The 13,885-nt window shown below is 42.7% G+C and overlaps 1 protein-coding gene across 1 annotated transcript in view; it reads left to right on the forward strand.

The window, feature by feature from the left end:
- Window positions 1-293: 293 nt before the first annotated feature.
- Window positions 294-13,885, forward strand: part of LOC124545284 — a 43,784-nt gene continuing 30,192 nt past the window's right edge. The window contains exons 1-2 of the mRNA XM_047124168.1: window positions 294-700; window positions 808-1,032. Coding sequence (XP_046980124.1) covers window positions 545-700; window positions 808-1,032 — 381 coding nt within the window. The 5' untranslated portion in view covers window positions 294-544. The remainder of the gene's footprint in view (window positions 701-807; window positions 1,033-13,885) is intronic.

Here is a 13,885-nt window from a genome sequence, read left to right on the forward strand (position 1 = left end):
TCATAGAAAAGCATCACGCGCGGTCTATATTATGCATGGCCTTATCCACGGGCCGAGTCTCCTACAAAGAATAAGACTATCTGCTTCTACTGCCTGTGTCCGTGTGTACAGCCCTAGCTTGCACACTGCTGCGTTGGCTCGGACTGTAATACAGCCTCCTCGGATTCCCGCACGTGGATGCCTGCGGCAGCTTCCTCTGCCCTCGTGTACACCCCTGCCCACGCTTATGCTGCGTTGCCTCGCGGGCCAACTTGCCTGCGCAGCAGCCTACCGCGCTTCAGTGTGCGCCGAGAGACGCGTACTGCGCCGCGTGATAGCCTGTGCAAACCGGTTTGTAACGGAAAAGCTGCGCGCGCACGGACGAGAATAGCCCAGCTGGCGCAGGTCGATAAGTGTCGCTTGTGGAACCGTCGGCCTGGTGAAGGCCTTAACTGCACAAACTCATTTTGCACGGTGAAGCTCTCGAGTGTGAAGGTGATAACGTTAGCGAAGTTGGTTCTATTACTATTGTAGTGACAGAAGACTTTTTTGCGTATGTTTAAAAATGACGGACGTGCGTTGTTATCCTAAGGCATTTATAACAGAATTTATTGAACTGTACAAATCTCTACCTTGCCTTTGGAAGGTAAAATCGAAAGAATACAACGACCGAAATAAGAAAAACTTGGCATATCGTAAAATGGTTGCCAAATTGAAGGAGGTTAGTAAGTGTTGGAATTTTTGTTTCATTGTTGGTGTTTATTGTACTTAAGAATTATTATGCATCTTGTGTACTGATAACAAGGTTTCCCGCATAAACGATTGCAGATGGATCCTAGCGCAGACAGGGATTCAGTAATAAAGAAAATCAACTCACTCCGGAGTTCTTATCGCAAGGAAAAGAGGAAAACAAACGAGTCGATGATGTCTGGCGCAAGCGAGGATGACGTGCACATTCCCAGGCTTTGGTACTACCATCTGCTTCAATTCCTAGATGGCGAAGAAACGCAGCATGGAATGACAGTATCAAATTATGAGGAATCAGTGTCACAGGTATGTAACGTAAAGGGTTTTAAGTTATAGTATTTATTCACAGGACAATGTAACTTGGCAGTTTTGTTTCTGTTTCTGGGAGCAGAGGAATCGGTGGGAGTCGGTTGATTTCGGGCCGGTACTTATTAAAGTATATCCGCCCTTACCAACCTAAGGTAACAACACAGCGAGCGCAGCGCCCTGTAGTAAGCAATGTCAATGGAATGTAATATACGGGTACACTAAGTTGAGGCAGCGCTACGGCTGATGGGAAAGACCATAAAGGCACTTTCCATTTACGGTCGCTCCCATCAGCCGCCGCGCCAAGTGTCAATTTTGTTGGCGCGAATAATAGAATCCACTGTGGTGCATGCCGGGCGATGGTGGGGTGAGAGGGGTAGGGTTGCTCTCCCCCTCCCTGCTGTGTCCCTCACGTGGCGACACGCCCCTCCCCCCAACCCTCCCTCGTGCCCACTGCAGTGCACGTGCTAGGCGGCGACTCCGTGCTTACCCTCCCAGCAACCCCTGCGAAAAGTGTCAAGTTAAATCGTGGGTATAATACGCAGTTGCGGACATCACACAACTAATTATTTGCAAGTTGCGAACTAAATTATAGAAACGGAACTATATATATACTACTGAGAAAGCTTTTGATTCGATTTCAACAACTCGTCAGTCAGCCCGCGAGGAAAGAAGCATTAATTATTATAATGAATATATCTTCGTCATTGTTAGTTGCCTTTAGATTTCATCTGGATATCGAGTGATATAAAATTGAAATATTTCAAACAAGGAAAACCCATTACCGCCAAAACTATTTTGAGCAGGCCTAGCGCGAGTTTCCAGGTAGCTAAACTTCAAAGCTGCAGAAGGAGTACATGTGAATGCAACATAGTGAACAACCATCATTTTGCAGATGACTTTGTACTGTTTGTCTAGCTTAGATAAATGAAAAGCTGCTTGTTGAGAATCGCTAGGACAGACAGGAAATTAACACAAAAATCATCAGCAGACTTTTTCTTCACGTGATTTAGAAAGTAAAACAATGTTGATCTTTTTCTATATCACTTAAATCAAAACACCTTGTTAGTAAACTTGGTGATTGTGACGATTATAACCATCTCCGTCACAGATACTTCTGCGTATTCCAGTTAATTTTTTTTAAATATCTTGGTATTTCCGTGGCCGAGCGGTTCTAGGCGCTTCAGCCTCGAACCGCACGACCGCTACGGTCGCAGGTTCGAATCCTGCCTCGGGCATGGATGTGTGTGATGTTCTTAGGTTAGTTAGGTTTAAGTAGTTCTAAGTTCTAGGGGACTGATGGCCTCAGATGTTAAGTCCCAGGCCGGCCGAAGTGGCCGTGCGGTTAAAGGCGCTGCAGTCTGGAACCGCAAGACCGCTACGGTCGCAGGTTCGAATCCTGCCTCGGGCATGGATGTTTGTGATGTCCTTAGGTTAGTTAGGTTTAACTAGTTCTAAGTTCTAGGGGACTAATGACCTCAGCAGTTGAGTCCCATAGTGCTCAGAGCCATTTGAACCATTTTTTGTTAAGTCCCATAGAGCTCAAAACCATTTGAACCAGTTTGGTATTTTCGTTCTGCTGCTTATTTCTAGTTGGTACACGAGACCCAGTTTTAGCAAGGGCTTGTATTCCATTCATTTAATGACCACATGCTCTGTAGTCACCAATTTTATTATTCGCTGCAAATACTTTCTCGGACTGAGTCGTTTATTGTGCAGTCCAGTCCGGTACATCTGTGAACTGCTCTGAGAAATTTCATTTCAGTCGTGTGGACGCTACATTTGCTCTCGGCTTATTTTATTTTCTTCTTATCTGTTTTGTTGCATAAAAAATTCGAATACGTCATAACTTTACGAAATTTAATTTTTGTATCTTGTCACTAGTGTTGGCCACAGAGCTCGTGTAATTGTTCCGCACATTCTTGAAACGTTGGCTGGTTTTATTTTCAAGATCTCTACAACCATGTGCAACATTGTGAGATACGTAAAATGAGATATGGTGTAACGTTATTTAAAGATATTGTTGAGCGTATAATACGTTTGCAATAGATTACCATCGCTTTAGTTTTCGTTTCGGAAATCTCAGAATTGTTGCTTGCGGTGAGCTTACTACCCGAGCAGATAGAACCTCGTATCTAATGTTGAAAACTGCTGTGCTTAGCAAGGATCAGATCTTCAAGTAGCTGGTCTTACATTTTTCGAACAGATCAGATGACAGGGATACGTCGAACAAAATGAGTTTTTAACAAAAAGCTGGGGGTGTGCACTGTACCATATTATTGTAAAGTGAGCATCTCCCTCTTTCGTTGTATTCAGTATTGATAGTATGCCCTCTGAAGTTTCTTCGATATACAAATATCCATTTGACGTGTAGACAGATGAAAACTTTATTTTAAAAATTATGATACAAACATTTAATAGCAATAAAACATTCACCTTTAAGGTTCAGAAGATGTATGCTAAAATGGCAAATGTATTTTCTACAACGTGAAACCGATAATTTCAAAGTAGTTTTTTTGGAAAATGGTGGGTTTCCAGTGGGCATTATGCGCGGGTGAACGCGTAAAGGAAGTGAATCGCATTGTTTTACTGCCACTCCTCTGATACACGCTGCAGAAATTGAAATATGGCTGTTTTGCATAAAAGTACATCAACATACGTACTCTGCAAACCACTGTGAAGTGTATGGCAGAGGGTATTTCCCATCGAACCAGGGCCTCTTCCCGTTCCATTCATGTGTGCAACAAGGAAAGAAGAATTGCTTAAAAGCATCTGTGCCTGTTGTAGCTGATCTAATCTTTCCCTCACGACCCAAGCGGGGAAAATACGTGTAGGGTTATAGTATACTCGTAGTTTCTTCCCTTACGCTTGTTCTTGACACTTTGTGAGCTTTCTCTACGTCTTAAATGCACGTGTCATCTTTTTTTTCTCACATGGACCAGACAAAGCTGTGACCATTCGTGCTACCCTTCTTCGTATACGTTCAATATCACTTGTTCATTGTAAGTCCTGTTTGGTGCAGGTCCCACACACTTGAGCAATATTCCGGAATGGGCTGCACTATTGTTATGTATGCAGTCACCTTCGTAGATTGGACTGCAGTTCCCTAGCATTCTACCAACGAAAAGATGTCTGCCGCCTGCTTTACCTACGACTGAGGCCATGTGATAGTTCCAGTTCATATCCTTACAAATTTACACCCATGTATTTGTACGAGTTTGTCGATTGGATTGTGAGTCATTGGTATTGTAGATATAACATACTACGTGATCTCGCTTTGTGAAATGAAAACTTTTTTCATTTCTGAACATTGCAAACAAGTTGCCAATCTCCGCACCACTTTGAAATCTTAACAAGACCACAAGCTATATATTTATGTAGTTTATTATAACTGCATCATCTGCGAAAAATCTGCTAAAACTATTAATATTATCTTGCAGGATCATTAATATACGCCATGAACGGGAAGGGCCCCAGCAGATATCACTGGCGGATACCTGAAGCCGGCCAAAGTGGCCGAGCGGTTCTAGGCGCTTCACTCTGGAACTGCGCGACCGCTATGGTCGCAGGTTCGAATCCTGCCTCGGGCATGGATGTGTGTGATGTCCTTAGGTTAGTTAGGTTTAAGTAGTTCTGAGTTCTAGGGGACTGATGACCTCAGCTGTGAAGTCCCATAGTGCTCAGAGCCATTTTAACCATACCTGAAACTGCATCTTTGGATGCCCTTCTCTCCAAGATAACATGCTGCTTACTCTCTTCCGAGATAACTGTTAAGCTTTCTGGATCTCGATTCCTCAGCTACCTCAGTATCAGTTCCAGGGGGGAACTGTTTACCCCAGCATTAAAAAAGTAAAGAATGTATTCTGCGCTGCATACAGGCAACGACGAATACCTCCGTAGGAACTAATGTTGCCATATGTCCCTGTTTTCTTCGCATGTCCCGATTTTTGGATGTCTCAGCTAGGTTAACGCAGGAAGTCAAGTATCCCGACCTCAAGGCGCTTTAACAACTCAAGCTTATTTAATTGAAAAATGATAGTTCAGTAACCAAGAAAGCCACACTACAGTGCGCTGTTAGGTAGCAATCAGTAGATGAACTATTTCTGTACTCCGTTGTCACCCATTACCTAAAATTTATACACAGTCTATATTCATTCTTGCGCAAATTCTCACTTTCAACAGAATTTTGGGCTCTACTTCAGCAAGTAACGATAATTTTTTCTAATTATTTATTTTATTGATTACACTGCAATCTTTTGCTTCTAAAGTCGACGAACTAAACGGACTTCCCAGTGTATTCTCGAACTGTACTGCTCGAAAACAGTCGCATGACTTCCATTGTTGCTTTATTACGGCTACGCCACGGTGGCATTTAAGTGTGAACAAAACTCCCATCAACGGTCTCAATTCATTCAGTCAGTGGAAATACGACTGATAAATAATTTGTTGTTGTTGTGGTCTTCAGTCTAAAGACTGGTTTGATGCAGCTCTCCATGCTACTCAATCCTGTGCAAACCTCTTCATCTCCGAGTAACTACTGCAACCTACATCCTTCTGAATCTGCTTACTTGATTCATCTCTTGGTCTCCCTCAACGATTTTTACCCTCCACACTTCCTTCCAATACTAAATTGGTGATCTGTTGATGCATCAGTATGTGTCCTACCAACCGATCCCTTCTCCTAGTTGGTTGTATCACAAATTTCTCTTCTCGCCGATTCTATTCAGTAGCTACTCGTTCCTCACATGATCTACCCACCTAATCTTCAGTATTCTTCCGTAGCACCACATCTCAGAAACTTCTATTCTCTTTTCGTCTAACTGTTCAAGCCCACGTTTCACTTCCATACATGGCTACACTCCATGCAAATACTTTCAGAAAGGGCTTCCTGACACTTAAATCTATACTTGATGTTAACAAAATTCTCTTCAGAAACACTTTTCTTGCCATTGCCAGTCTACATTTTGTATCCTCCGTGCTTCGACTAGCACTAGTTATTTTGGTGCCCAAATAGCAAAACTCGTCTACTACTTTAAGTGTCTCATTTCCTAATCACGTTCCTTCAGTATCATCTGAGTTAATTCAGCTATATTCTGTTATTCTCGTTTTGCTTTTATTGATGTTCATCTTATATCCTCGTTTCAAGATACCGTCCATTCCGTTCAACTGCTCTTCCCAGTCCTTTACTGTCTCTGACAGAATTACTATGTCATCGGCAGACTTCAAAGTTTTTATTTCTTTTCCCTGGAATTCTATTCCGTCTTCAAATTTTTCTTTTGTTTCCTTTACTGCTTGCTCAATATACAGATTGAATAACATGGGGGACAGGCTACAACCCTGTCTCACTCCTTTACCAACCGCTGCTTCCCTTTCGTGTCCCTCGACTCTTATAACTGCCATCTGGTTTCTGTACAAATTGTAAATAGCTTTTCGCTCCCTGTATTTTACCCCTGCCAACTTTAGAATTTGAAAGAGAGTATTCCAGTCAACATTGTCAAAAGCTTTCTCCAAGTCTACAAATGCTAGAAACGTAGGTCTGCCTTTCCTTATTTTCTAAGATAAGTCGGAGGGTCAGTATTGCCTCACGTGTTCCAACATTTCTGCGGAATCCGAACTGATCTTCCCCGAGGTCGGCTTCTACCGGTTTTTCCATTCGTCTGTAAAGAATTCGCGTTAGTGTTTTGCAGCTGTGACTTATTAAACTGAGAGTTCGCTAATTTTCACATCTGTCAACACCTGCTTTCTTTGGGATTGCAATTATTATATTCTTCTTGAATTCTCAGGTTATTTCGCCTGTCTCATATATCCTGCTCACCAGATGGTAGAGTTTTGTCAGGACTGGCTCTCCCAAGGCTGTCAGTAGTTCTAATGGAATGTTGCCTACTCCCGGGGCCTTGTTTCGACGCAGGTCTTTCAGTGCTCTGTCAAACTCTTCACGCAGTATCGTATCTCCCATTTCAACTTCATCTACATCCTCTTCCATTTCCATAATATTGTCCTCAAGTACATCGCCCTGGTATAAACCCTCTATATACTCCTTCCACCTTTCTGCTTTCCCTTCTTTGCTTAGAACTGTACGGCTGTAGTTTCCCCTTGCTTTCAGCAAGCGATATCTTCAGCATATTGCCGTCATGGAGGAGAGATAAGTGTGGAAGTGGACTCCTGCTATTTTGGCAGACTCCTGCAGAACGGTTGCTGGGGATGCTCCAGATGCAACTTGGACGCGACAGGGCAGGCGAAAACGCGCAGCCGTTTTACAGTTTGATCAGAAATTCTCCAAAATGTCAGTTCAGAACATTGAGAAGACTAAAAGTGTTACTAGTAGGAAAAAAAAGCGCCAAGTGTGAACAGGACTCGCGCACTAAGGGTTCTGTACAATCTTTATTGAAACTTCCTGGCAGATTAAAACTGTGTGCCGGACCGAGACTCGAACTCGGGACCTTTGCCTTTCGCGGGTAAGTGCTTTACCACTTGCCCGCGAAAGGCAAAGGTCCCGAGTTCGAGTCTCGGCCCGGCACACAGTTTTAATCTGCCAGGAAGTTTCATATCAGCGCACACTTCGCTGCAGAGTGAAAATCTCATTCTGGAAACATCCCCCAGACTGTGGCTAAGCCATGTCTCCGCAATATCCTTTCTTTCAGGAGTTCTAGTTCTACAAGGTTCGCAGAATAGCTTCTGTTAAGTTTGGAAGGTAGGAGACGGGGTACTGGCAGAAATAAAGCTGTGAGGACGGGGCGTGAGTCGTGCTTGGGTAGCTCGGTTGTTAGAGCTCTTGCCCGCGAAAGGCAAAGGTCCCTAGTTCGAGTCTCGGCCCGGCACACAGTTTTAATCTGCCAGGAAGTTTCATATTAGCGCACATTCCGCTGCAGAGTGAAAATCTCATTCTGGAAACATCCCCCAGGCTGTGGCTAAGCCATGTCTCCGCAATATCCTTTCTTTCAGGTGTTCAAGTTCTGCAATGTTCGCAAAATAGCTTCTGTTAAGTTTGGAAGGTAGGAGACGAGGTACTGGCAGAAATAAAGCTGTGAGGACGGGGCGTGAGTCGTGCTTGGGTAGATCAGTTGGTAGAGCTCTTGCCCGCGAAAGGCAAAGGTCCCGAGTTCGAGTCTCGGCCCGGCACACAGCTTTAATCTGCCAGGAAGATTCATATCAGCGCACACTCCGCTGCAGAGTGAAAATCTCATTCTAGTAGATTCTTCATACATCTCCGCGAACCTCGACGATTTTTGTCTGTTATCGATGTCGATGCTGACTCGGCATCGGTCCCGGGAATTCCAAGACAGTACCAAAATGTCTCTAAAATAGTTCCTGAGGCTAGCCCTAATATTCTATACAAAAAAGAAGCGAGCAGGGGATTTCAATTCATGTATGTAGAGAGAGAAGATGTAATAAAATATTTGTTACTTACGTATTAAATCTTGACTATAACTTATATTTCCGTGCAGCAATATTTTTCGATTAGTCTTTTGACGGATGATGTCAAGTTCTAACGGGAAAAAAGGGCGCTGTATGTGATATAATTGCAAATTAACAATTTTGGATTTTTTTCTTTTGCTTGTACTGTGAAACCTTGAGTCTTGACCCTTTAGACTGTTGAACGAATTTAATAATTCTAGATCAACGGAACGTAATCTTGCAGGTTTTGATGAGTGAGTTTGCGAGGGTCAAAATGTGTGATATATTGCCTTATCTTTTGACTGCATGGTCTTCCAGGAGCTAACGTTCATTATAACGGCGAGGGACCATTGACCTTAGTATGTGCCATAGATTTCAGCTTGATACGTCAAGCTGTTCCTGAAAAAAAAAAGGAGTCTTAACAGACGAACAGACATGCAGTCGGCTAACGGTTGTCAAAAATATATTTTTTTTTCTTGTGGTATTGCTTATTTCGAGGATTTGCCGACCTAATCTCAATAGCGGCTCTTTGACTACGCGATCACCTCGGTCATCTCTTTCGTCTCCCCTCGAATTCTGGTTCTCATTATTGCTGCTTTGCCAGTTCGACCTGTTGCCTTCGTTCCTCTGCCAAATCGATTTGTTGTCTTCGTTCCCCTGGCAGTTCGATCGGTTCCCAAAGTTCCTCCTATCGCTTCTCTCCTCGTTCCAAGGACCTGCATTCCCCCAGTTATGCTGACAGGGTGGCCCTCTCATCTCTCCTCGTGCGGTTGCGTTGACTGGTTCTGCTCCTAAAGCGACTGGAATCTCGTGGTTGTGCTCCGTAGGTATTCTGTGGTGCCTGTACTTCGACTTGTCCACATTCGCCTGAATCATTTTGTAATAATGATTTAAGTGAACCTATGTCGTCCTTACAGCGACCAGCAAGAATGATGTGACGAAGATGTGTGGACAGATTTGTCAACCAAATTCGCATAATTTCCGCGGGGCTTAACGGGTTGTAAAGACATTGGTTTATAATTTGTTCAGATTAGGCAGGCTGATTATCCTATGTTTCACCGAGTCTTGCGCCGCTTCCGCGGGGAACACGCCATGAAATTCCCGCACTGTGGCGCACGTTCCGCGGACCTCATTGGATTAATGTTTCGTGTTCCAGAAATCCACATACGAATTCGATTTTGTAGGTATTTGACCAAGTAGATGGAAGTGGACATTGGAACTGTTCTGTACAGACACGAAGACGAAGCACATTTACCGAATTTTTGATAACCTCAACCTTCCGCACTGAAAGTGTAATCGAAACTACCCACTTCCTGGCGGGGCGCATGCTCGTAGGGTTCCGTGATTCACTCCCATCTACTGTCGGTATTTCTTCGAACACCCCTAATACCTCTCTCGTCCGCCACAGCCGACACTCTCATTATTTTCTCTACTTGCACATTTTCGTGTGCGCCCAGTATTTCTTTTAGCTGGAGCCATTAATTACCCCATGCGCTCTGTGAGCGTTGCTATCGCGTCTTTACGCTTTTTATTTTCGTTCTTGTTTTCGATTTGCAAGACTTGACATGCTTCGTGTTGTTAGAGGATGGCCGCAATATTCTTGTCTATCTTGTCCTTTGCGGACTCTGTGCACTCAGATTGAGCCACAGAGACCTCACACTTCGTCCTCAGGGCGTAAAATTCCGCTTCCAAATTGTCAGTTTTCAATTTAATGGCCTCACTCATCCTCGTCTGCTCTCTTTCGAGCGCATCGGGTCTTCAGTCTAGCCCTGCTCCCTCCTGTTCAACAGCTGCATCTACCTCAGTTTTACACTGAAGAGCCAAAGAAACTAGTACTTCTGCCTAATATCTTGTAGGGTCCCCGCGAGCACGCAAAGTGCCGCAACACGACCTGGCGTGCACTCGAATAATGTCTAAAGTAGTGCTGTAGGGAATTGACACCATGAATCCTGCAGGGCTGCCCATAAATCCGTAAGAGTACGAGGGGGTGGAGATCTCTTCTGAACAGCACGTTGCAAGGCATCCCAGATGTGCTCAATAACGTTCATGTCTGCGGAGTTTGATGGCCTGAGGAAGTGTTTAAACTCTGAAGACTGTTTCTGGAGACACTCTCTAGCCCTGCTGGAATTGCTCAAGTCCTTTGGAATGCACAATGGACACGAATGGATGCAGGTGATCAGACACGACGCTTACGTACGTGTCACCTGTCAGAGTCGTATCTAGACTAGGGTGACCAAACGTCCCGGAAAACCGGGATTGTCCCGGTTTTCATCCCTGTGTTCCGGTGGCCCGAAAATTTGTTTCGAGACGCTCAAAAGTCCCGGAATTCAGTTTTTAAATACATTTCGTGAAACTTCCTCAAATTTTTGGGATTTCGCTATATTAAAGGAAATACAACACAAGAAATCAATATATTTTAGCTATTTGTATAAAACCTCCATTGTCCCATACTAGTAATCAATACAACACAAGAAATCAATATATTTTAGCTATTTGTATAAAACCTCCATTGTCCCATACTAGTAATCACAGTATCAGTATTGATACACTCAGGCAATAATTTACTTTGAGCGGTACTTTGGCCAACAAGTAGTAAGTGGTATTATTGTAACAGAGCTATGAAACCGTCCGATTGTCGCGCCACTTACTCACACACTCATTGTCAGAACAGTGTAGTAGTTTATGTTTTGTCAGACAAACTGCAATACTTTTTTCTCATATTAATAGTATTATTGCTGCAGTACTGCGAAACGCAATGCCGAAACGTGTCTGCAAGTTCAGTGACTGTTATTCCAACGAATGGAATTTCATTAAGAAAGGTCGTTTTGATTACGAAGCAGAGTGTTCCGTGTGTAACTGTTTTATTAGTATAAGTCATGGTGGACGTTCCGACATAGTTGATCACATCAGGTCAAAGAAACACATTAACAGATACAATGCACTGAGCTGCAGTAAAACTCTACAAAATTATTTTGTGAAACATCAGTCAAGTGAAGAGACAAAAGTTCGAGCAGCCTAGCTTACACTAGCCTACCACACGGTAAAACATCACAAAACTTATAGATCTAGTGATTGTACTAATAAGCTTAACAGCATTATGTTTGATGATTCTTCCATTGCAAAAAAGTTTAGTTCAATAAGAACTAAAGTGTCAGCCTTAGTGAAAGGAGTTATTGCTCCCCAGAGTGTAAAGGAAAGCCTTGAATACATCAAAAAATCTTCTTTCTACGGGATATCCACTGATGCCAGCAATCATAAGGCCACTAAAATATTCCCGTTTGTTGTTCAGTTTTTCGATATTAATCAGGGAATTCAGACCAAACTTTTGAAGGTGTGTTCCCTACCTAATGAAACATCTGATGAAATTTCAAGATTTTGTGTGAATACTATCGAAATGTTTGATCTTGTGAAAAATAAATGTGTGGCATTTTGTGGAGACAACACCAACACAAACTTTGGTGGTTTAAAAAGACAAGACAAATGCAACGTATTTACCAAATTAAAGGCAACATTGCATGAAAACATTGAAGGCATAGGGTGCCCTGCACATGTTTTACACAATAGCGTGCAGACATCTGCTGACAGTTTAAGCTGTGATGTTGAAACTATCGTCATGAAGGTATACTCACACTTTTACATATATACTGTTAAGGAGTTCTGTGATTATGTGGGAACTGAATATATGAATGTAATGTGTCACTCGGAATCTCGCTGGTTATCACTGTTTGCAGCAGCTGAAAGAGTAATCCGCCTGTTTAAACCGTTAAAAGATTTTTTCCTAAATGAAGACAAAGCACCCAAAATATTGGTTCAGTTTTTCAGTAACCCTTTAAGTGAAGCCTACTTATGGTTCATTCACAGTCAGCTTAGCGCTTTGCAGCATGGGATGGAGGAACTTGAGGGAAGCACTAAAAGTGTAATAGAGGTAAATGATGTTTTGAAAAATACTCTGGAAACTGTTGCTAAGAGGAGAGAACAGCAGTTCATTTCCTTTAATGTTAAATCTGTCCTTAAAAGAGCAGAAGTATCAGAAGCAGCGGAAAAGAGTTTTAGAGAAGAAGTTAACAAGTTTTATGACCCAGAATGAGTTTTATGACACTTGTGTAGAATATCTCAGCAAGTGGAGCGCCTCATATTTACCCTCATCGCCGGTGTTTGATTGGATGTTACTGAAGAGAGTGCCAAAATGGGAAAGTGTTGAAGAGACAGTTTCTTATTTGAAGAGTAAAGAGATTGAAATCGATGATTCCATTCTCTTTGATCAGTTCGGCATACGGACAAATTTTGTTGAAGAAAGTCTTCACAAGTGGAATGATGAAAAAAAAAAAAAACACCGTTGGAATGTCATGAGAAGTGGGTGAATTTTTTTAAAAGCTATGACTGTCTTCAGCAGTACTCTGAGTTGGTAATAATTGCAAGGTATTTATTTGCAATCCCAGCCCATAATGCCAATGTGGAAAGAATATTTTCGTTCATGAATATCCAGTGGACTGATGAGAGAAATAGAATAGAGGTGGACTCTCTTGAAGCAATCCTGCAGATCCTGTATAACTAAAAAATGGATTGTGCCGAGTTTTATCAGTGTCTCAAAGAACAAAGACATGATTAAGAAGGCTGGAGGCAGTGAAAAATACCCTTTTCTTCAAGGACAGTCAATTCCATCTACAAGTGCTCAGTAATATTAAAGTTCATGTTAATATTAATTGATTAAAAGTAGAATGGCTGTAAAATTTTGTAAAACCGTAATACATTTCTTTATTACTGTATACGTTTATTAATGTCATTAATTATACAGATAAACTAGATTATAACAACCTTTTGTATCCTCTTATTAGTTATAATAATCGGATTAACAAAATGTATTAACAAAACATTAATATTTAAAATTACGAAACCTGGGTAAATGTGGAATGAGGTGTCCATTGGCACCCGGGTGAATGTGTCCCGGTTTTCACCGAAAATAATTTGGTCACCCTAATCTAGACGCACCAGGGGTCCCATATCACTCCAATTGTACACGCCCCACACCATTACAGAGCCTCCACGAGCTTGATCAATCCACTGCTGGCATGCAGGGTCCATGGATTCATAAGATTATTTCCGTACCCGTACACGTCAATCCACTCGATACAGTTTGAAACCAGACTCGCCCGACCAGGCAACATATTTCCAGTCAACAGTCCAATGTCGGCGTTGACTGGCCCAGGCGAGGCGTAAAGCTTTGTGTCGTGCAGTCATCAAGGATACACGGGGGAGGGTCTTCGGCTCCGAAAGCACATATCGATGATATTTCGTTGAATGTTTCGCACACTGACACTTGTTGATTGCCCAGCACTGAAATCTGCAGCAATTTGCGGAAGGGTTGCACTTCTGCCACGTTGAACGATTCTCTTCAGTAGTCGTTGGTCTCGTGAGCTGACTCTAACACCACGTTCAAACTCACTAAAATACTGATAAC

This window comes from Schistocerca americana, chromosome 8, assembly GCF_021461395.2.
Source record: "Schistocerca americana isolate TAMUIC-IGC-003095 chromosome 8, iqSchAmer2.1, whole genome shotgun sequence".
In the NCBI taxonomy this organism is placed as follows: Eukaryota; Metazoa; Arthropoda; class Insecta; order Orthoptera; family Acrididae; genus Schistocerca; species Schistocerca americana.